Genomic DNA, 22,848 nt, shown 5'->3' with positions numbered 1-22,848 from the left:
CTTGAATTGGGCCAAATTGCAACGCCCAAATATATATGAGTCTGAAAATGACGACGGAGATAATTTAGTCAAATAATAATTACTCACTATATCAAATAATCAGTCAATGTCAACGGTGTTGCGAATCCAAATATTTATAATCCTTGTTAGTTGTTAGGTCGTAATTAAATGAGGCCAACGCTGCAATTGCATTTATTACTTAAAAATGGAAATATGCATTTATACCAATTACCAAAATGGAAATTTTGCAAACAAAGAAAGAATTAAAAAAAAAGATGAATAAGAGTGTGAAGGTGTGTGTGACTGGAGGTGCTGGCTACATTGCCTCTTTTCTCATCAAGCATCTTTTAGAGAGAGGCTACACTGTCCATGCCACTCTTCGAAGTTTAAGTATGTTTTCGAATTTTAATTATTTTTTTCTTCAAATTATACATAATCTTTGCATCTACTATACTAAATTTCTATAATTTTAATTTGCAGATGATGATTCGAAAGTGGGGCTACTAAAAGGCCTTGATCATGCAGAAACAAGATTGAAATCATTTGAAGGTGATATATATAATCCAACTGATTTTGCAGCTGCAATTGATGGCTGTGAGTTTGTGTTTCACATAGCTACGCCGATGCAACATCACAAAGGCAGCCAGGTTTAATTTTAATCCAATTCGATTTTGTCACATTTTATTACTATTATATTGCAAAAATACATTAATTTTACTATTCTTGATTTTTTTTTTGTTATGTAAACTAGTACAAGGATACTGGTGAGGCTGCAGTGGCTGGAGTGAAGATCATAGCTGAGAGCTGCATCAAATCGAAGTCGGTGAAGAAACTCATCTACACCGCTTCTGTTATGGCCGCGTCCCCCTTGAAGGGCGCCGCCTCAGGCTACAAAGATGCCATGGACGAGACTTGTTGGTCTCCTCTCGATCTCCCCTATGAAATGTACTTCGTAAGTACAAAATCTAGATGCTACCGAGTCCCTGTTATGTCACACCTTAAAAACACATTAATTTAGAAATTTACGAATATACCCTTTTACCCTCAAATGTGTTCAATTTATTTATGTCTAGTATCTAAGTTCAAAATTTGATGCACATGAAGACTAATGAAATTGTTTTCATTTTTGGAAAGGATTATATAAACTCGAAGACATTGACCGAGAAAGTTGTGTTGAGCTACAATGGTCTAGGAATCGATGTGGTGAGTCTCGCGTGTGGGCTCGTTGGAGGCGAAACGATCCAGCCTTTCCTCTCCTCGAGCATTACCGTGCTTATAGAACAAGTCATGAATGATGCAACATTGTACAAAGGTTTGAGAGAATTGGAAGATTTGGATTCCAAGGTTCCAATTGCACACTCACAAGATGTGATTGAAGCACACATTTTTGCAATGGAAAATTCAGACATGAATGGCAGATTCCTTGTTGCTAGTGCTCTCTTGAAATCAGCAGAAATTGCATCTCTCATTCACAAACATTTTCCAAACATCAATATCCCACCTGAGTAAGCTATATACATAATTGTTTTTCTGAAAAAATTTTATTTTTTAATATTTTATTTCAGATTGATTGAAGATACAAAGTGTAAAAATCATGGATTAAATATGCCCGGTCAATGGATTTTGACCAAATAATAAATGTGACGAGACATTTAATTTTGTGAAATTAAATGACATAGCGTCGATCTACATTTTACGTAGGTAAATGTAGTATATTCACTTTCTCAAATCCGATTTCCGGTGAGTGAGAAATAGTGGATTAAAGTTGGGCATAATTAGCTTTTAATTAAAGCTTGGAGATGGAGCTTAGGGAATAATTAAATAGTGTTAATTATCCCACATTGGAGGATTAACACATCTTTAATGTGTATAAATTAAGTGACTTTATGTTACTTAATAATTATAGTGGACCAAGATGGGTGAAAGAGCCCACACGCGCGCACACGCGCGCGCCGCCGCCGCCGCCCGCCCGCCCGAGCCCGTGCTCGTGCTCGTGGTCGCGGCCGTGGGCCTCGGGCCTCGGGCCCGAGCCCGAGCCCGATCTTGATCTTGATCTTGGACTTGGACTTGGACTTGGACTTGGATCTTGGCAATTGGTCTTTGGGCTTGGTGCTTGGCCCAAACTATTCTTTTTGGACCACCGCCGAGCCAGCAATCCAAGTGGCTTGACACGTCGTCAAGCGAGGCACAGTCACGGGTGCCACGTGAGAAATCCACACGCTCCACACACGGATGGCACACTCCTGCCACACGCCTGTAACCGACGTCGGTTACGAATTGCCATGATGACAGCCATCATGGCTGTTGACCCCCTGCAGTGGACTGAGCCTATAAATAGGCCATCCATTCCATGCATCACTACACAATTCAAAAAGCATTCTGCATCATAAGCTCTCTCCCTCTCCCTGCATAGTTTTTCTGTCGAAGCTCTGCCCTCTCCTCCATCCAGTTCGCCGGAGCTCTGCTGATTGCGGTGCTGCATCAATAGAGACGTAGCCGTTTTACCTTTGGGGACGACACGCCAAACCGAAGAGCACTACCGGGGCGTATCTCGTCTTGCGGGAAGAGGCCTCCTCGACTCGGCTAATCACACTGGTTTAGTAGTTTCGATTATACGTTGTAATTTTAAGTTCAGTTCTTCCTTTTTCTTTCTTTTGGGTTGTATTACGCCCGGTAGTTATCTTTGTAATCCCAGAAACCAACAATCGCAAGACGAGATAACTTGCCTTTGAAGGAATTTGGACTTCTAAACTGAACTAAAACTTTCGAAATATTAAACACCTTTGCTGGAGATGTCTACCGACTCCAACACCGCCGCTGCCACCACCGCCGCCGCCATTCCCTCCACCATGGCGACCACTGGACCGGTCAACACTTCATCGGCTCCCTCGATGATGCCAACTCCCGGCTTCCCAGCTGCCTCATCCACCGTCCCTTGGGTTTGGGACAACCCCTTCGGGGCGTCCACTGGTTCCACCTTTGGTGGTTCGGTTGGTTCCACTTTTAGTGGTTCCTTCGGGTCCTTTAACGGATCGAGTGCTGGGGCCTTCGGGTCTCACACGAATGCTGGGACCTTCGGGTCTCATGCGGGTGCTAGTCCCTTCCGGGCTGGTACGACCATGGCGGGCTCTATGCCCAACATGAATGGTGGGGGCTCTATGCCCAACCATGTTGTTGGCTCCTTCGGGGGCAACGGAATTGGTTCCTTCCAAGGACCAACTGCGGCACCTTTGGCACCAAGAATGATGCCACCTGCCGAGAAGCCACCAAAGTTTGGAGGATCTGACTTCAAGCGGTGGTACCAGAAGATGTTGTTCTACTTGACAACATTGGGCGTCGCCAACTTCCTCACGGAGAACGAGCCGCCCGCACCAAGCGACCAAGAGACTAGGCTCGAAGTCATGGCAGATTATGAAGCTTGGAGGAAAGGAGATTACCTTTGTAAAAATTTCATTCTAAGTGCTTTAGATGATAGTTTGTACAATGTATACTCCAATGTAACCACATCTAAACAAATGTGGGAAAACCTAGAAAAGAAGTATAGCATAGATAATGCTGCAGGGACGGAACAAGTTGTAGCATCCAAGTTTATGGACTACAAAATGGTCGACTCTCGACCCGTCATGGAGCAAGTCCAAGAGCTCCAAATGATCATCCACTCATTAGTGGCTGAAGGGATGACCTTGCCCGATAAGTTCCTAAGGTGCACGATCATTGACAAGCTCCCTCCAAGTTGGAAGGACTTCAAGAGTTATCTCAAGCACAAGCGAAAGCAGATGACCCTTGAAGACTTGATCGTGAAGCTGCGCATTGAGGCCGACGTGCGCAAAAGTGATCAAAAGGCTAAAGGCTTCACCCCAAATGAAGCCAAAGCCAACCTGTTGGAGCGGGGCGGTCCCTCCAACAAACGCCCTCGCCCAAACCGTCCAAACGACAAAGGGAAGGGAAAGCAGCCTTCAAAGAAGTTTGAAGGCGACTGCTACAAATGTGGCAAACCGGGCCACTTTGCCAAAGACTGCCGCAGCAAGAAGAAGAAGCCGGCAGCCCACGTCGTTGAGAAGGAGTTCAAGGACTGGGATGAGAACGACCTCATTGCAGTGGTCACTGAAGAGGTTAACCTTGTTGATAACAAGGGAGGCTGGTACATCGACACCGGCGCTACTGCTCATGTTTGCTCCGACAGGAGCAAGTTTGCCTCCTACACTGCTGTTGAAGGGAGGAAGATCAACATGGGGAATCAAGCATCGTCAGAAGTCCTCGTCGTTGGCAACGTGATTCTCATGATGACGTCTGGCCTAACTATCACTTTGAAGGATGTGCTGCATGTCCCGGACATCCGCAAGAACCTAGTGTCAGGATCAATACTAGTTAATAAAGGGTTTAAACTTGTATTTGAGTCCGATAGGTTTGTCTTGTATAAGTTTGGAAAATCCATCGGAAAAGGTTATGTAACCGATGGGCTTTTCAAGCTTAGTGTAGCAACTCGAAGTGTTGCGAAGCCATTGGCCAATAAGAATAAAGCATCTACTTCCTCTTATTTGATTGAGTCTTCAAATTTGTGGCATTGTAGATTGGGACATGTAAATTCAAAAGCCATTAAAAGATTAGTAAATTTAGATTTACTAAAGGCTAATGAATTGGATATCCAAGATAAATGTGAAATTTGTCTTGAAGCAAAAATGACTAAGTTGCCGTTTCACTCGGTTGAACGAAGCACAAAACCCCTTGAATTAATTCACACGGATGTATGTGATTTAAAGATGTTGCAAACTAGAGGTGGTAAAAAGTACTTTATCACTTTCATAGATGATTGCACAAGATATTGCTACATTTATCTTTTAAGAAGCAAAGATGAAGCAATAGAGGCGTTCAAAAATTATAAGAACGAAGTTGAGAATCAACTTGGTTGTAAAATCAAAATGATTCGAAGCGATAGAGGAGGCGAATATGTAGCCCCGTTTGAGGAGTTATGCAACGCAAGTGGTATAATTCATCAAACAACTGCTCCATATTCACCACAATCTAATGGTGTTGCAGAACGCAAGAATCGAACTCTAAAAGAGATGATGAATGCACTGCTACTCAGTTCAGGATTACCACATAACATGTGGGGGGAAGCTGTTTTGACAGCAAACTATATCTTGAATAAAATCCCTCTCAAAGGAAAAGATGTTACTCCTTATGAGTTGTGGAAGGGAAGGAAGCCATCCTACAAATACCTCAAAGTGTGGGGGTGTTTGGCAAAGGTGATGGTTCCTCCGCCCAAAGAAGTTACAATCGGACCTAAGACGGTTGATTGCATCTTCATTGGATATGCACTTAACAGTAGTGCATATCGATTTGTTGTTCACAAGTCTGAAATATCGACTATCACAGTAGGAACAACAATTGAGTCGAGGAATGCTGTATTTCTCGAAAATACCTTTCCTTGCAAAGATAAGGAAAAAGTATCAACCAATTCTGAGACAAGAATTGAAGAAGCCACTAGTTCTAAACAAGTGGAAGAAGAAGCCACTAGTTCTAAATCAACAGATGCGGAACCTGAATCGCGCAAGCGTGCAAGGCCCGATCCAAAAGATACAGTACTAAGACGTGGTAATAGAGTCAGAACACCAAAAACTTTTGGTCCTGACTACATTGCTTTCATGTTGGATGAAGAACCAACATCGATAAAAGTAGCCTTTGCTGGCCCAGACGGGCTGCATTGGAGAGAAGCTGTTCAAGGCGAAATTGATTCAATTTTGCTGAACCACACATGGGTGTTGGTTGATTTGCCCGAAGGTGCTAAACCTTTAGGATGCAAATGGGTTCTTAAAAGAAAGTTTAAGGCCGATGGAACAGTTGATAAGTATAAAGCCCGATTAGTAGTAAAGGGTTTTAAACAAAAAGAAGGACATGACTTCTTCGATACCTATTCACCTGTAACAAGGATTACATCTATCCGGGTGCTTCTCGCTATTGCTGCATTGCACAATCTCGAGATTCATCAAATGGATGTAAAGACCGCGTTTCTGAATGGTGAACTAGAAGACGAAATCTACATGGAACAACCCGAAGGGTTTGTAGTACCTGGACAAGAGAAAAAGGTATGCAAGCTCGTGAAATCCCTATATGGATTGAAACAAGCGCCATTGCAATGGCACTTGAAGTTTGATAATGTGATGTTATCAAATGGGTTTAAAATCAACGAGTGCGACAAATGTGTCTACATCAAGAGCACTAATAACGGTCATGTTATAGTGTGTCTCTACGTTGATGATATGTTAATCTTGGGTAGCAACACTCAAGTAATTAACGATACAAAGGCCATGTTAAAGAGAAACTTTGACATGAAAGACATGGGTCTAGCCGATGTAATTCTTGGAATGAAGATTCTAAGAACGAATGATGGAATCATCTTAACACAATCACATTATGTTGAGAAGATATTGAATAAATTCAAAGCCTATGATGGCGCGCCGGTTAAGACTCCAATTGAACTCGACGTTCACTTGAGCAAAAACAAAGGCGAGCCCGTTGCACAAGAAGAGTATGCACGGGTCATCGGGTGCATTATGTACTTGACTAATTGCACTCGACCTGACATTGCTTGTGCCGTGAACAAGTTAAGTCGTTACACGAGCAATCCAAGCAAAGAGCATTGGAGAGCTCTTGTGAGGGTTTTGAGATATTTAAAACACACTCAAAATCTTGGGCTACACTTCTCGAGATACCCCCCGGTGCTTGAAGGGTACTGTGATGCCAATTGGATATCCGATAATAGAGACTCACTTTCAACAAGTGGATATGTCTTTACTATTGGGGGTGGTGCTGTATCGTGGAAATCCATAAAACAGACCTGTATAGCCCGATCAACAATGGAATCGGAGTTCATTGCCTTGGATAAGGCTGGTGAGGAAGCCGAGTGGCTTAAGAACTTCCTTGAAGACATTCCATGTTGGTCTAAGCCAGTGCCACCAGTGCTGATTCACTGCGATAGCCAAGCGGCTATTGGAAGGGCAAACAATGGTTTCTATAACGGTAAGTCTCGACATATACGTCGACGACATAACACCGTGAGACATTTGATCACAACAGGGGTGATTACAATTGACTATGTGAAGTCAATAGATAATCTAGCGGATCCGCTAACCAAAGGGTTAAACCGTGATCAAATGAATAAGTTGCTAGAGGGAATGGGTTTGAAATCCACAAACTAAAGAATTGTCATAGTGGTAACCCAACCATGATGACTGGAGATCCCAAGAACTTGGTTCAAAGGGACAACTAAGCTATGAGAGTTCATGGAAAAACACTCAAACTATATCTATTCCCTAGAGAGCAATAGAGTGTTGGAGAACTTGCCTCGTGGTAAAGGCTAAGTCTATGACTTTTAATGGTTCTTAAGGATCTCAAAGAGATGGAATTCTCAAAGAGACCAAGTATGGCAAGGTACTTGACTAAGAATCACCTACGTAAGTGCGAAGTGTGGTCGCTTCATAAAAAACGCACTTATGAATCCAAAGTGGTGTCCAAGACCGCAATGGACACAAAACGTGAGAACGGATGAGGTTGAGGTGTTTAAGTGTTAACACCATTGTCTCGGTGCACGCCGTGGGGGATTAGTTCAAAGCATCGCGCTACTAAGCCGCATGTGTATCCGATGGTGTCGACTATGGAGGGTTCAAAGTCAACAACTACCTATCCTTATGCTTATATACCTCGCGAGGGTTGAGCTTGTGTCTGCATGCATATGCATTCGGCTATTTCCACTCATGTGGGGGATTGTAAAAATCATGGATTAAATATGCCCGGTCAATGGATTTTGACCAAATAATAAATGTGACGAGACATTTAATTTTGTGAAATTAAATGACATAGCGTCGATCTACATTTTACGTAGGTAAATGTAGTATATTCACTTTCTCAAATCCGATTTCCGGTGAGTGAGAAATAGTGGATTAAAGTTGGGCATAATTAGCTTTTAATTAAAGCTTGGAGATGGAGCTTAGGGAATAATTAAATAGTGTTAATTATCCCACATTGGAGGATTAACACATCTTTAATGTGTATAAATTAAGTGACTTTATGTTACTTAATAATTATAGTGGACCAAGATGGGTGAAAGAGCCCACACGCGCGCACACGCGCGCGCCGCCGCCGCCGCCCGCCCGCCCGAGCCCGAGCCCGTGCTCGTGCTCGTGGTCGCGGCCGCGGGCCGCGGGCCTCGGGCCCGAGCCCGATCCCGATCTTGATCTTGATCTTGGACTTGGACTTGGATCTTGGCAATTGGTCTTTGGGCTTAGTGCTTGGCCCAAACTATTCTTTTTGGACCACCGCCGAGCCAGCAATCCAAGTGGCTTGACACGTCGTCAAGCGAGGCACAGTCACGGGTGCCACGTGAGAAATCCACACGCTCCACACACGGATGGCACACTCCTGCCACACGCCTGTAACCGACGTCGGTTACGAATTGCCATGATGACAGCCATCATGGCTGTTGACCCCCTGCAGTGGACTGAGCCTATAAATAGGCCAGCCATTCCATGCATCACTACACAATTCAAAAAGCATTCTGCATCATAAGCTCTCTCCCTCTCCCTGCATAGTTTTTCTGTCGAAGCTCTGCCCTCTCCTCCATCCAGTTCGCCGGAGCTCTGCTGATTGCGGTGCTGCATCAATAGAGACGTAGCCGTTTTACCTTTGGGGACGACACGCCAAACCGAAGAGCACTACCGGGGCGTATCTCGTCTTGCGGGAAGAGGCCTCCTCGACTCGGCTAATCACACTGGTTTAGTAGTTTCGATTATACGTTGTAATTTTAAGTTCAGTTCTTCCTTTTTCTTTCTTTTGGGTTGTATTACGCCCGGTAGTTATCTTTGTAATCCCAGAAACCAACACAAAGAGAGAGACTAAATGGGGCTCAAGAAAGCTACAGGAATTGGGATTTGAGTACAAATGTGATGCTGACAAGATAATCTATGACAGTATTGTTAGTGCTAAGAAATTTGGCAGTGTGGTTTGATTATTAATGTTGTTGGTCATAATATAAATTCACCAATCAAATAAATGTATCTTAGCTATAAATTAAAAGACCGAGTACATGTCTCTTTTTATTGTATTTGTGTCTTTAAACGTTTGTGTTTGTTGTGTTTTGCAATATTAATTAGTCTTCTGTTTACTGATTGTATCCATTTTTATCTTTTAGTCATTGCTTCTTCTAGACTAGTACATTATTATACACTACTTAACTAAGTTAATTGGTTGGTGAGGAAAATAAAAAAAAATACTGTAAACAATAACAAACAAGTTAAATCATAGATCTGACATAGGGTTCGTCATGACATATAAAATTATTGCAATAAAAAATACATTTTTCAAGTTTTCAATGTAGCAAAGTCAATGGTATCCCATATATACTCACATAAATATTCCAGCACTCTTTGTATGTATGATTGGGAAGATATATAGTGAATTGTTCCTCCCTATATTCTCAACGGCCAACGTTGATCCCAGTTATTTTACTGCCATATTTAGTATTCAGAGTTTGCTTCGATTTGGTACCCGAAGAATTAGCAAAAGAAATAAGGAGATCGATGGCAAAGAGTGTGAAGGTGTGTGTGACCGGAGGTGCAGGCTACTTAGCCTCTTTTCTCATCAAGACTCTTCTTGAGAGAGGCTACACAGTTCATGCCACTCTCAAAAGTCTAGGTATACATATACTTCAAAAGTATTATCTTCATGATTTATTTATTAATTTTTTCGATTGGTTTAAAGGCGATGCTACGAAAGTGGAGCTGCTAAAAGGACTTGCTCATGCTGAGACAAGATTGAAACTGTTTGAAGCTGATATATATAATCCAACTGATTTCGAAGATGCAATCCAAGGCTGCAGTTTTGTGTTTCACTTAGCCATGCCTATGTTGCACTATTCCCATAGTTCTAAGGTTACAAATTTGAATTTCTTTTATGTAAATCTAACTTATGTGGTATTCGGTTTCCTAGATAAAATAATACTCCCTCCGTCCCATAAAAGATATCACACTTGTGGGACGGCACGAGATTTTAAGAGGTTTTGTTTTGTGTGTTAAATGGAGAGAGAAAATATAATTTTTATATTTATGTGAGAGAGTTTTTTTCAAAAATGAAAATATGACATCTTTTGTGGGACAAACTAAAAAGGAAAGTGTGACATCTATTATTGGACGGAGGGAGTACTAAAATATAATTTAGGATTGAGTTGTGAGATTATTTTAGTCATAGGGAGTTAGCTATGACTAATTATTCCATGTTTATCCATCTAGGATTAAGTTGTGGTATTGAATCTCATGAACTAAACACACTATATATTTAATCCCGGATACAATCTTGCAAACCGAACACCCCCTTAGTATAATACTATTTGTTTCAGTTATAGAGAGGCGTTTCATCATTTCATCGTCGGATTATGTTTTCTTTTGTTTTAGTACAAGAATACTAGTGAGGCGGGAGTGGGTGCGGTGAAGATCATAGCTGAGAGCTGCATTAGATCGAACACGGTGAAGCGGCTAATCTACACTGCTTCCATTATGGCGGCGTCACCTCTAAAAGTTGACGCCTCCGGCTATGAGGACGTCGTGGACGAGACTTGTTGGACTCCTCTCAATCTCTCCTACCAAATGTACTCTGTATGTAGTCTTTCTTAAATTATTCGCAACCACTACTTATGGATGGTCAGATTGGGGGTGCTCGAGCCCCCCAATCAGCACATCCCTTTTCCTTTTTTTTTGTGTATAGCCTTATATTTTTCAACGTCCACCCCTGCCACATAAGGGATTCCGCTTTCATGTTATGACAGGACTATATAAGCTCGAAGACGCAGTCAGAGAAAGAGGTGGCGCGGTACAATGGGAGAGGGATAGAAGTGGTGAGCCTCGCCTGTGGGCTCGTTGGAGGCGAAACACTGCAGTGTTTCACCTCTGCTAGCATGGCTGTGCTGATTGCACAGGCCATGGATGATGGGACATTGTACAAAGGCTTGAGATGTGTGGAGGATTTGCTGTCCAAAGTGCCAATTGCACACATAGTGGATGTGATTGAAGCACACATTTTTGCAATGGAGAATCCAGACATCAATGGCAGATTTCTTGTTGCTAATGCTTTCCTGAAATCAGCTGAGATTGCAGTTCTCATTCAGAAACTTCATCCAGACATAACCATCCCACCAAAGTAAGATTGATTCATCTCAAAATTTTGTATTTTCAGTATTGAAAATTATGGGATCCTTTATTTTTTCAAGAAAATAAGTTCTGTTGCTTTTGATTTAGGTTTGTTGAGGATACAAAAAGGGAGACCAAATGGGGTTCAAGAAAGCTGCAAGATTTGGGATTCCAATACATATGTGATGCAGACAAGATCATATATGACAGCATTGTTTGTGCCAAGAGACTAGGCAACATTGTTTGAATTAAATAATATACTACTTTGTCTGTAATTCCATTTGATCAAATTCAAATGGGAATAATTTATTTGAATTCACAATGTTTAATCGAATTAGAACCTCCTCTAAAATCAAAATACAAAGCATCAATCTAGATCCAAGGCTATCAGCAACTCTAGGCTCAAACAGGACTAAAACCTAGTAGTACTACATTTTGTAAATAAAAAGAGTGATACAAGTTATTCTTGAAAAATCTACCTAAGTTATTGAAAAAATTCTCCTGGCCAGCATCATCTCTTGAAAATGCTGGCTAGGATCACTAGGATACAATTTCAAAAGAATTCGAGGGCGTCTAGGAAGTGAGAGTCGAAATCCACTACATCAATGGAGATATCAAAATCACCCAATGAGAAGTCTGTGACTGGTGTTGGATTTGAGATGATCTCACCGAAATCTGATTCCGAGCTCTGAAAGCTGTGGCCAATGCCAAAATCATCCACAAGGCATGGCGATGGCGAGAAGTAGGATTCGGAGGTGGCTGGGGACAGGAACGAGGGGGAGTAGCTCGTTGTGATGAACCTATTAGGCTCTGAGAAGAACTGAGGTTCCACATTTTCACACTCAATTGGAGTGGAAGGGAAGGAGAAGCTTTGAAGATCCTCCTCCTCTTTGGAATCAATTAGATCCCGGTTCTCAGTTTTAACAAGGCTAGGCCCATTGCTAACGAGCATCACCTGTTTGGAACACGTTAGGCTATCCTGTTCCTTCCTTTCCTTGCCCTGCCTGCAGCTGTGGTTCGCTCGGTATATCACCTCAACGACCGTCGGATCCTCGTCTGCTCGTTGCACTTGCTTCGTTGCTAAGCACCCTTGCGTGTTGCGATGCGTGCATCTGTAATAAGCCCTGCAAAATCCATTCAAGCAAGAAAATCAACATACATTCACACAAAAAAAAAAACTAACTCTACTTGATCTGCAATAAATGAAGGTAACAAGTAAAACAATCACATCAAGTATATTCATGCATCTTGACAAAGCAAGTAGCTTTGATGAATTTAATGTTCTTTATTTTAATGCTGTGTGTAGGTCCAAATTCTGCTAAGAGCATCCACAATGGGACGTATGTCCCGGCGGACATCCCGACGGACTTCCCAAAAACACCTTCTGTCACGTCATAAGAACATCCCACTGCGCTGCCACGTCATAAGGACATCCCACTACACAATGGCGGATATCCCCAAGGATATCCCGACGGAGATCCACAAAAAACAATAAAAAAAATCGGGACGTCCGTCGTGTCAACGCAATAGCGGACGTCCCGACGGACGTCCCGGAAAGCCGCGGAACTCCGGTGTCCGCAGCGGACGTCCGTATCCATATGCATGCTGCCTAATGGCGGACGTCCGTCACGCCGATCCGACGTCCGGCAAGTGGCATATTAAAAAACAACAGAACCACCACCAACTTGCCTAGTTTTCAGTGCAAAAGAATTAAATGATTTAGGTTGTGTGTGTAGGTGGCAAATTTAAAACAACAAAGCATCAACTTGCTGATTTTCACTACAAAATAATTTAGCTATAGATGCAATTAGGTAACACCTTTCCTCATTGATGAAAAAGTCAGATCAAATCACACCAATTAAACATGTCCAAAATGACTTCATCTCATCTAAAAATCACACATCCTCAAAGTCAAAACTTCCCCCCCTTCCCCACAAAAAAAAACTTCACCTCTAACTTTGGATCACTCACAACATAATCACACCAAAAGTGACTTCACCATAAAAAACCACACCTCCTCAGAGCATTCACAATGGGGCGGACGATAGCGCGCCACTGTGGGTGTGCGGACGACGGATGATGCGTCGTCCGTGGACGAAGCGCGGATGATAGGGCATCGTCCGCGCCATCGTCCGCCCACTGTGGGCGACGCGGACGATGCAACGCGTTTTAGTTTTTTTTTTTTAATTCGAAAATTTTGTTTATATAAATACCACATCCTCAGATTTCATTTGTAACTTTTCGATTCACTTTTCAACTCTCAAATTACGCTATAAAATGGATTCCAGTTGATACTCAAGTCCTGGTAGCCCGATATTTAGAGATGGCGCACGGTGGCCGGGTACACAACCTGGCGAATATCGGTCGTTCGACGACAACACGCAGTACGACCCCGACTTCAATACGGATTCGTACGGTCTCTCTGACATTGAGTCGTCTCCAACTCGCCCTGCCTCCCCTTCCCGTCGCGCCGCCGCAGTCCCCTCCGCCGACGAGCCCTCGGCCGCCGCCCCCTCTGCCGCTGCAGCCTCCACCAGAAAGAAGCGGACCAAGCACTGCGCGTAGAAGTTGCCACCTCCGGCAACGAATGAAGAGTACGTCTCTGGCCGTACGAACTACCAGCCGGATGAAATCCTCGTCTTGGCGAGGTGTTGATCAATGAGTTGCGCCGAAAGTTGGGGCTTTTGTAGAATAGTCAATTTTTTTTTATTTATAACCATTGTAACTTTTTTTTAATCAATGTATTATTTGTCGTTTCTATTTAATCGTTGTGTTTTTTAATTAGTTTGCATTTATATATTTGAAAACATTTAAATTAATTAACAAAACAAATATAAAACCTATAGGGCGCCCCACTGCAGGCAGGAGGATAAAATGTTGACGTGGCGGTGCATAGGGCGGGCTTTAGGGCGCCCTATGTGGATGCCCTCAAACTCAAATCCAAGGAAAAAAATTCAATAAAATTATCAAAACTTCATATCTAACCTTGGATGAGTAGCCCCCAAAATATCTTTCTGCCCATATTTCCTCCAATTATAGCCATCATCAAGCTGGGCTTCACCCCCTGCCCCAGAACAAACACGCACGTGCTTATTCCATCTAGGCATAGTCTTCCTACATTAGCAACGAAATTCAATCACACAATCCTTCAACAACCTTAATCAAAAGACTGAAACTTGCAATAATCAAAAGCCAAAAAAAATAATAAGTTAGTTACCTTTTCTTGGAGCTGTGATCAGACCCTTCACTTCTTGGAGAGCCCTCAATCGAAATCGACGGATCAGATAGCTTCCCAACAGCAATCTTTGGAGAAACGCCGTTTCCAATCAGAGCAAGAAGCGCCATTGCATTCTCGTACGAGGAGAGAATGCTCTCCAACAAAACATCGCAAGCCTCTGTTGAAGCTGTGGAGGGGTCAAGCTGCCTCTTCAGCTCATTCGCCAGCTTCTTCCCCTCATTTAACACAGTTATTACACTCTTCTTCTCCGGAACTCCAGCCTTCTCCATTTCTAAACAGAAGAAAAAAAATCAAGTCTTTCGTTTTGGGGCTGGATTCAAGAAAAGGTGGGTTTTAAGATTGCTGAGTGTTGAAGATCATAATCCAAACTGGGTTTCGAAAAGGGGTTGTGAAATCTTTGTAAAGGTTTGATCTTGATCAAGAATCTGATTATTTGGGACGTGGAGAGATGGAGATGGTGAAGTTTTTGTTGGGTTTTAGTGATGATGGAGTGAGGAAAGAGAGGCTGAATGGATGTGATTATAAAGGGGTAAAATTGTTATGAAAAAGTATGTGAAAAAGAAAATATTATTGAGTGGCAAAAGGTACATGGATTTTTGTTTTAAATGTTGATTATTATATTGATATAATGTGGAAGGAGTAGAATTAGATATCAAGATGTAGCTGACCATTTCAAAGGGTGGCCACACACCATTGCAGCCCATTATTTAAAATTTTGTTTGATATGTTTATTAGAGCATTCCCATCCCTGCTCATACCAAATAGCATGAATGTGGGTTCGGACCCATTTTTATTACTTTTTTACTCTCTGCTCTTTCCAAGAGCACAACACCCACGTTCATACTCTTCCGCAAGAACATGCTCAAGGGTCTCACCATTCCATTATTTAATTTAAATACTTCCATTACTAAAAATATTTCCACAATATTAAAATGCATTAAAAATACCTGGAATACTATTACAAATTACAAAAAAATAAAAATTATATAATTAAAATCCTAAAAATTAAAAATTACATAATTAAATTCATAAAATAAAAAAAAAACCACTACTCGTGGCCGAATTTCGCCTAAATGGATGATGAATGTGTGTATTTATAAATGATTTTGGGATTAATTTTTTTAAAAAAAAATTTAAAAAAAAATTTAAAAAACAGTAGTAAAATGGCTATATTTTTTGGAATCTGAATTTTTTTTTTTTATTTTTTGATATTATTTTCGATTTAAAAAAAGAAATGAAAATGCCAACCGCCAATAGAAACGAGCCACGTCGCCCTGCTCAGCGGCGGGCATGGGTGTGCCGTGGCAGCGGCACGGACGCCGTCCTTGCGGAAGAGCAATGCGGATGCTCTTAGTGATTTTTGTTTGATGTTTTATTATTGAAATTGGGAAATATTGTTATTTAATCTTAACTAACTTGTCTTTCTAGATTAAGAAAGTGGGGTTTTTTTAAGACTGAAAGTGGGTTTAAATAATTGAGATGAGCAGAGTGTATAAACTGGCTCTATAGTACGGATTATTTTACATAGTGAATAATGTTTGGAGTTAGTTATAGCTTTTAAAAATTTGGAAATACCCTCATAAATCCTAATCAACACTTGAAATTGAAAACTTTCATAAAGTAATTATCAAATTTATCAAAAATTATATCACTCCTCACATATGTAGTATTAGATAGTACTACTTTGTCCGAGATAATTCGTGTGTGTAAATACTTAAAAAATACAAAATCAAACCCAAATAATATAAATCTAATTGGTGAGCATTATTATGTGTTGCTCGCCGAATTGATTGACATCAATGCGTTTGTAATCAATGTTTGAATTAGCTAGTTTCCTTCTACAACTCTTCTTTGAAAAAAACTTATTTTTCTCGTCGACTTTTCGTGGCAATTTCTTAGAGAGATAGAGAAAGAATACATAGCCATGGAAATTCAATAGAAATTGGGTGGACAAACGATACGATAGTAAGAGTGATGCTACTCTACTCTTATCTACAAAACATGAAACAATAGAACTTTCCATGAAATTAAATAAATGAAATTCCAGAAAGTCAAGCAAAATGTAGCAATCCACCAATCTTCTAACATCTTTTCTTTCCGCGTGGTTTCGATTGGGATGGGATCCCTGCTGTGGTGGGAGCCCAGCAGGGGCTGCTGCTCCTCACAAAAATATTTTAAATTTTTTTTTTAATAATTTGAATTTAATATTAAAATATTTGTATGGGAGAGGCACAGCAGCCCCTGCTGTGCTCCCACCACAGCAGGGGATCCCCGATCCCATCCCGTTTCGATTTTCGCTAGCATGATATTTATTCTGTGTGAACACATTCTTGTAAATAAAATATTATATGCCCCCATAGTGATGTGATGATGACTCAATATTTTGACGTCAGATTTTATGTAGTAATATTTTTTTTTCAATTTTAAAAATAAATTATATTCGATAATCTAAGTTAAATATTTTCTCTTCATACCATCCATAAATTAAGCTAACATTTAGAAATTTGACAAATCTCAAAAGCATTGTATCATAACTTTTGAAGAGCTTAGTATTTTGAATCATAATTTTATCTACGGTTAATTAATGAAAGTGTCTCGATTTGCACTGTAAATGCCGAGTGGTTTCTTAGAGTTAAATTATTTAATTTTAATTCTAGAATAAGATTTTCTAGTTTATTGTACTCCACTATAGTAGTAGTATATTATAAAAGGGGCGGCTTTCCAATTTTGTAATCATTCGCTTAGAGTACCCTATAATAATAGACTTGGATTCTAGAAAGTATACACACTTCGATTAATTAGGATTATTACTAGTGAAAAAATTACTATCTTAATTAGTTACACGCAATTCTATCATTAAATATTACTATTTCGCTATCTGATACTCCCTCCGTCTCATGCTACTCGCACTTTTCATTTTAGGCCGTAAATTTGGGATTGATTTTTTTGTGTAATTAAAAAAGAATTTTAGGTGTAATGAGACATCACTTAATAAAAGAGCTCTTAACTTAAACTAACATATTAATTAAATGCATTAATTCTAACTTAAATTATAAATAGTGTAAGGACTTTGTGGCGAGCCGAAAAGCAAACGTGCGAGTAGCACGGGACGGAGGGAGTATATTATTAACATACAGAGAAATTAACATATACTCCTTCCTTAGCTTCTATAAAAATATAAATATTTTCTATTTTAGTCCATCCCATAAAAATAATCCATTCTGTTTTTGGTAACTTCATTTTCTTTAATAAGATCAACCTCATCATCCACTAACAATATTTCAATTACTCGTTCTTTTTATTTATTTCTTATTTTACAAATTATATATTAAAATTCATGTTATTTTAAATATCTATATTTTTATAGGACGAATGGAGTTATATCCCGCACGATTAATGGGGTGGATCCCCTACTGTGATTTAAATCACGGCACAGAATGTTGTGCTTAATACGCAAACTTTAGGAACAAAACACAGCATCCTTTTTCATTCTCTTATTTTAATATTTTCATCCTTCTCTTTCTCTCTCTTTTTTTAATATATCCATTCTTGTTTTTATACTTTAAAATACTGGAAAATATTATAAATTGAGTCCAAATAAAATATAAGTATCATTCATAAAATAAAATATTTACCTCAAAAGTATGTTATTTCAAAACTGATAACTGAAAACTACAATTAATATTTCAGATTTAACAGCTTTCTCAGCATTCTCTTTCATTCTCTTTTTCTAATATTTTTATTCTTATTTTGTATTTTCTAATTACATTTATCATTCTTGAATAAAATATTTAGCTTAAAAATATGTTATTCTTAATCATTTTCTTTCGGTTAATTACTGTTTTTTTTTTGTAAAATCTGAAACTGTTAAATGTAGTTATCAGTTTTGAAATAACATACTTTTGAGGTAATATTTTATTTTATGAATGATAATTATATTTTAAATGGACTGATTTTATAATATTTTTCTGTATTTTAAAGTATAAAAACAAGAATGAACATATTGAGAAAAAAGAGAAAAAAAGAAGGATGAAAATATTAAAATAAGAGAATGAAAAAGGATGCTGCGTTTTGTGCGTAAAGTTTTGCGTATTAAGCACAGCATTATGTGTTGTGATTTAAATCACAGTAGGGGATCCGATCCACCCCGCACAACTAATCATTAACGTAGTTTTCCAAAGTAGGTTTAATACAGAATTATATGTATATATAGATCTACTTTCATAATTAATTAAAAAATACACACTTGAAGATATGCATATATTAATTATTACTTACCACTAATTATTATTAGTTGAGAATTAAAGTGTATAAATACGTGGTTTCCATGAGAAATGTCATGACACTTGAGCTAATTATGTTTGTATAGTGGGTGTTACGTTCCAAGTTGGATATATTGCCTATATTTAAATACACATTAATAGGTTAGATTCTTGTGAAAACTATATTTTGAATGGGACAAATTGCCTTTTATTTAAATACACATCTATATGATTTTATTCTCGTGAAAATTACTAGTATTCGAAACATACAAGTATACCTGAATAACTTGTTAAATTTAGAAAAGTTAAAAATTTATAGTCGGATAAAATTACAATTTGATTAGTTCGTTGACCTAATTCGAAATCTGAATATTTATGATATTTGTTGAAAATTTCTAAGACAATTAACCTACAACGAAAGTATACGCCACCAGTTAGGAGACTTTCGATCTTAATCCGCAAATTCGGTTGAGCATGATTAGTCGAATTCCGTCAAAGACGGATTCGATACACCTGTGACCAAATAAAAAAAAATATAAATAGTTAACTTGAAATTCATTGAACCGGCTAGATTGACATTCTAATCTTAATTAGGTGCATCAACTTTTACTACTCCCTCTATCCCTCTAGCTGAGTCGTATTCTTCTTTGGATTGTCTCATTGTAGTTGAGTCATTTTCTTTTTTTGGCAAAAGTATTTTACTCTCTCTTACTTTACTCTCTTTTCATCTCTTTATCTTTTTCCTTTCAACTTTATTCCCCTTTTATTTAACTCATTTAAAACAATTTTTCTTAAATTCCGTGTCGAAAAGAAATGCCTCTACTACAGAGGGAGTGTTTGTGCTAAATCTCGATTAATACTTCTTTGAATATACTAGGTAGTTTTTTTCAAAACCAAATATTAACGTACTAGTATTATACTATTAAAAATCTCTTACTTGTAAATAAAACTACATCTAGTAATAATTTCAATCGAATAAATGTCCATGGTGATTAGTTATTGACCTTTTCTGTAAACGTGTAGTAGTATCATTTATATTGGAAAGTAAAAGTGGAAAACATATTTTATACTTTAACAGTATAAGTGTGAGTGTGACATAGATGCATATAAAAAAAGGGTCGGGTTGATAACAGAACAAATTTAATAGAACAGAACAAATTTCCCAATTAACATACTCCTATTTATTATCGTTGAAATGTATACATCTACCTTTCATAAAATAATAATATGAATTTAATAGTATAAATTCTGTAAGATGTGTGAAGTGTGAACTGCCATAGTGGGTCCCACAGAACCACCTTGGACATATTTACTCAATTCCCTATTGTATTCACACTGTTTATTAGTTGTAGTATATTTTGCTATATTCCAAGTGAAAAGTATAAAAACAAATGCACAAGGGAGGTGGGTCTCTTTCTCAATATTACTATTCAACACCTTATCTCCACTTTTGCTGTGTAATAACCTTTGAATGATTCTAATTTAATATTATCTTTATTTCTTAAAAATAGGAGAGTTTAAAATAACACCTAATAAAATAAGAGAGATAGAAAGAAAAATTATGTCATTGAAAAATTGGTCCCACCTAATGAAATGGAAAGTTTCTATTTTTAGAAAACGGATCAAAATGAAAAGTGTTTCTATTTTTTAGGAAACTGATGGTATATTTCTTATTATCCTTTTTCTTTCTATATATCATATTTTACCAATTCTGTATTAAAACTAGTGTTGTCCTCAAAATCCTTATTTTTATAAGACAAAGAGAATACTACCATAATTTAATATATTAAGAATATTTATATATTAATCAATAATATGAAATTACCATTATATACTTGGATTGGAATTATATTACACACACCCAAAGCATTTATCGTGATGTATCAAGTATATGACCAAAATAAAACATGCACTCTCCCTCTATCCCAAAAAGTTTGTCACATTTAACCATTTCCGTATGTTTCATAAAATTTATTACTTTTTACTTTTTACCATTTTTTTGTTAATGGACCACATATATACATCAATAACTCATTTTCGCTCACATTTTATTATAAAACTAATATATAAAGATAGAACTCATATTCCACCTATTTTTTCTTTCCATTATATTTTTTAAAATCTGTGTCCAGTTAAAGTGTGACAAAATTTATAAGACGGAAGGGTAGATGATGAATTATAATGCAAATGATATGAAAAGCTCCTATATTAAAGCACTCTCTCTGTTTCTTGTTGATTGATGTGTTTTTTTGGCATGAAGATTAAAAATAGTGTGTTAAGTGGATGTTAAATAAAGTAAAAGAGAATAAAGTAAGAGATGAAGAGAGAATAAAGTAAGAGCATCTCCAATGATCGGCTAGCGGACCGGCTAGCCGATTCCCGGCGCTGGCCGATCGCTGGCCGAACCATTGTAGGCGGCGAGCGACAAAACGGCTAGCCGATCGGCGAGCTCTAGCCGATCCACTAGTCGCCATTGTAGGTCCGGAATCGGCTAGCCGATTTATTTTTAATTATGTAATTTTTTTATAATTTATTTTTTTAATTTAAATAAAATTATTGCATTTTCCCGTATTTGTGTCGTAAATTTAATTCAGTATTTGCGTGATTGTAATTTTTAATTTTGTAATTCCGTAATTCGTGTGTGGAAGAGGGGTTTTTTTAATTATGTAATTTTTTTATAATTTACATTTTTTTTAATTTAAATAAAATTATTGCATTTTCCCGTATCTATGTCATAAATTTAATTCCGTGTTTGCGTGATTGTAATTTTTAATTTTGTAATTACGTAATTCATGTGTGGAAGAGGGGTTTTTTTAAATTATGTAATTTTTTTAATGAACTTTTTTTAATTTAAATGAAATTATTGAATTTTCCCGTATATGTGTCGTAAATTTAATTACGTATTTTGTGTGATTGTTAATTATTTATTTTTAATAATTTTGTTTATTGTGGCTGGGCTACTGCTTGTCCTGATGATGTGGCATGTGGAGTTTTAGTGCTGATGATGTGGCCGGAGGAGTTTGTGGTTTGGCTATGACTGGGCTATTCTTATTGGAGATGCTCTAAAAGAGGTGTTACTTTTTAATTAAAATAAAAATGACTCAATTGTTAAAACTCTTTAAAATAAAAAAAAAATGACTCAATTAATATAAAAGAGCTAAAAGGGCAGGAGCAATACATATGAAATATCGGTTTTTGAACTAATAAAAAAGGTAAAATTGTCAAACGAGCACTTTCTCTCTCTTATTTCTCCTATCTCTCTAGCATACCAAGTCAAAAATTGTTAGACTTAGAGGACCAATAATTAAGTATAATTTTTGACGTGTTTAAAAGCAAATTTTCCATGCTCGTTGTTAGTTGCTATAACAATATTGCATAATTTTTGACGTGTTTAAAAGCAAATTTTCCATGCTCGTTGTTAGTTGCTATAACAATATTGCAAAAAAAATGCGGAAACTTTGGTAATTAGTATTCATTCCGTTATACGGTAGTAAGTTATTTTATTTGTGCAATCATTTTAAAAAATATAATAAATAGATAAAAGTGAAAAAAAATAATTTAAAAAAAATGATAATAAATAGATAAAGTGAAAAAAAAAATAAAGTAAGAGACATAATAATGTAAATAAGATTATATTTTCATTTTAACTACTCCCTCGTCCCTGAAAGTTTTTACTATTTTTGGTAGTGGACCTCATATTCCACTAACTCAATTCTACTCACATTTTATTATAAAACTAATATAAAAGTAGGATCCACATTCCACTAACTTTTTCAACTCACTTTTTATTACATTTCTTAAAACTCGTGTCCGGTCAAAGTAAGACGAATTATCTGGGATGGAGGGAGTATTATTTTTATAAAACGAGTGCAGAAAAAAAGTGTGACAAATTTTCAGGGACGAATGAGGTATTTATCATTTTTCCAAAACGAGTGCTGAAATGACTCAACTACCGCGAAACGAAGGAAGTAGATTAATTATAACTGAAAATTGTTAGAAGATTAGATAGGATCAAGACACGTAATTAATGTCTTAATGACGCAAGAGTTGCTTAACGTTTTAAATTTGTAAAAAGTAGGAGTACTAATTTTCACAATAATAATTTAACTCTATGTTTCATTTTTCGTTCATCCATATAAGGTGTATCACTTTCTTTTTTGAAACACTCAAT

The 22,848-nt window shown here is 37.9% G+C and overlaps 3 protein-coding genes across 4 annotated transcripts; 2 read left to right on the top strand and 1 right to left on the bottom strand.

The window, feature by feature from the left end:
- The first annotated feature begins 275 nt into the window (after positions 1 to 275).
- LOC121803419 (putative anthocyanidin reductase) lies at positions 276 to 1,529 on the top strand. Its single transcript, XM_042203084.1, has 4 exons — positions 276 to 390; positions 481 to 647; positions 752 to 952; positions 1,135 to 1,529. Exons 1-4 carry the CDS (start codon positions 276 to 278, stop codon positions 1,507 to 1,509), a joined length of 858 nt encoding a protein of 285 aa, XP_042059018.1. The 3' UTR covers positions 1,510 to 1,529.
- Positions 1,530 to 9,391: 7,862 nt separating this feature from the next.
- On the top strand, positions 9,392 to 11,514 carry LOC121805656 (phenylacetaldehyde reductase-like). Of its 2 annotated transcripts, XM_042205602.1 has the most exons (5): positions 9,399 to 9,690; positions 9,757 to 9,926; positions 10,446 to 10,646; positions 10,817 to 11,187; positions 11,286 to 11,514. In XM_042205602.1, exons 1-5 carry the CDS (start codon positions 9,576 to 9,578, stop codon positions 11,422 to 11,424), a joined length of 996 nt encoding a protein of 331 aa, XP_042061536.1. In that variant the 5' UTR covers positions 9,399 to 9,575; the 3' UTR covers positions 11,425 to 11,514. The 2 variants fall into 2 exon arrangements, with proteins under 2 accessions (XP_042061535.1, XP_042061536.1); XM_042205601.1 differs by having other exon boundaries at positions 9,392 to 9,926.
- On the bottom strand, positions 11,442 to 14,945 carry LOC121805658 (probable WRKY transcription factor 53). Its single transcript, XM_042205603.1, has 3 exons — positions 14,395 to 14,945; positions 14,163 to 14,291; positions 11,442 to 12,301 (listed from the first exon to the last, which is right to left on the bottom strand). Exons 1-3 carry the CDS (start codon positions 14,682 to 14,684, stop codon positions 11,731 to 11,733), a joined length of 990 nt encoding a protein of 329 aa, XP_042061537.1. The 5' UTR covers positions 14,685 to 14,945; the 3' UTR covers positions 11,442 to 11,730.
- Positions 14,946 to 22,848: the final 7,903 nt, after the last annotated feature.

Source organism: Salvia splendens, chromosome 5, assembly GCF_004379255.2.
Source record: "Salvia splendens isolate huo1 chromosome 5, SspV2, whole genome shotgun sequence".
NCBI classification, from domain to species: Eukaryota; Viridiplantae; Streptophyta; class Magnoliopsida; order Lamiales; family Lamiaceae; genus Salvia; species Salvia splendens.
The sequence above is the reverse complement of the archived record's forward strand: the minus strand, read 5'-3'. Positions and strand labels throughout refer to the sequence as shown.

Bases quoted from the DNA above. Each gene is read 5' to 3' on its own strand.
- LOC121805656 (XM_042205601.1), top strand. From the start codon at position 9,576: ATGGCAAAGAGTGTGAAGGTGTGTGTGACCGGAGGTGCAGGCTACTTA. The intron at 9,927-10,445 runs GTTACAAATTTG...CTTTTGTTTTAG, and splicing joins ACTATTCCCATAGTTCTAAG to TACAAGAATACTAGTGAGGC. The intron at 11,188-11,285 runs GTAAGATTGATT...CTTTTGATTTAG, and splicing joins GACATAACCATCCCACCAAA to GTTTGTTGAGGATACAAAAA.
- LOC121805658 (XM_042205603.1), bottom strand. From the start codon at position 14,684: ATGGAGAAGGCTGGAGTTCCGGAGAAGAAGAGTGTAATAACTGTGTTA. The intron at 14,292-14,394 runs GTAACTAACTTA...TTGCTAATGTAG, and splicing joins GATCACAGCTCCAAGAAAAG to GAAGACTATGCCTAGATGGA. The intron at 12,302-14,162 runs GTTAGATATGAA...TGGATTTTGCAG, and splicing joins TTGGGGGCTACTCATCCAAG to GGCTTATTACAGATGCACGC.
- LOC121803419 (XM_042203084.1), top strand. From the start codon at position 276: ATGAATAAGAGTGTGAAGGTGTGTGTGACTGGAGGTGCTGGCTACATT. The intron at 391-480 runs GTATGTTTTCGA...TTTAATTTGCAG, and splicing joins TGCCACTCTTCGAAGTTTAA to ATGATGATTCGAAAGTGGGG. The intron at 953-1,134 runs GTAAGTACAAAA...ATTTTTGGAAAG, and splicing joins TCCCCTATGAAATGTACTTC to GATTATATAAACTCGAAGAC.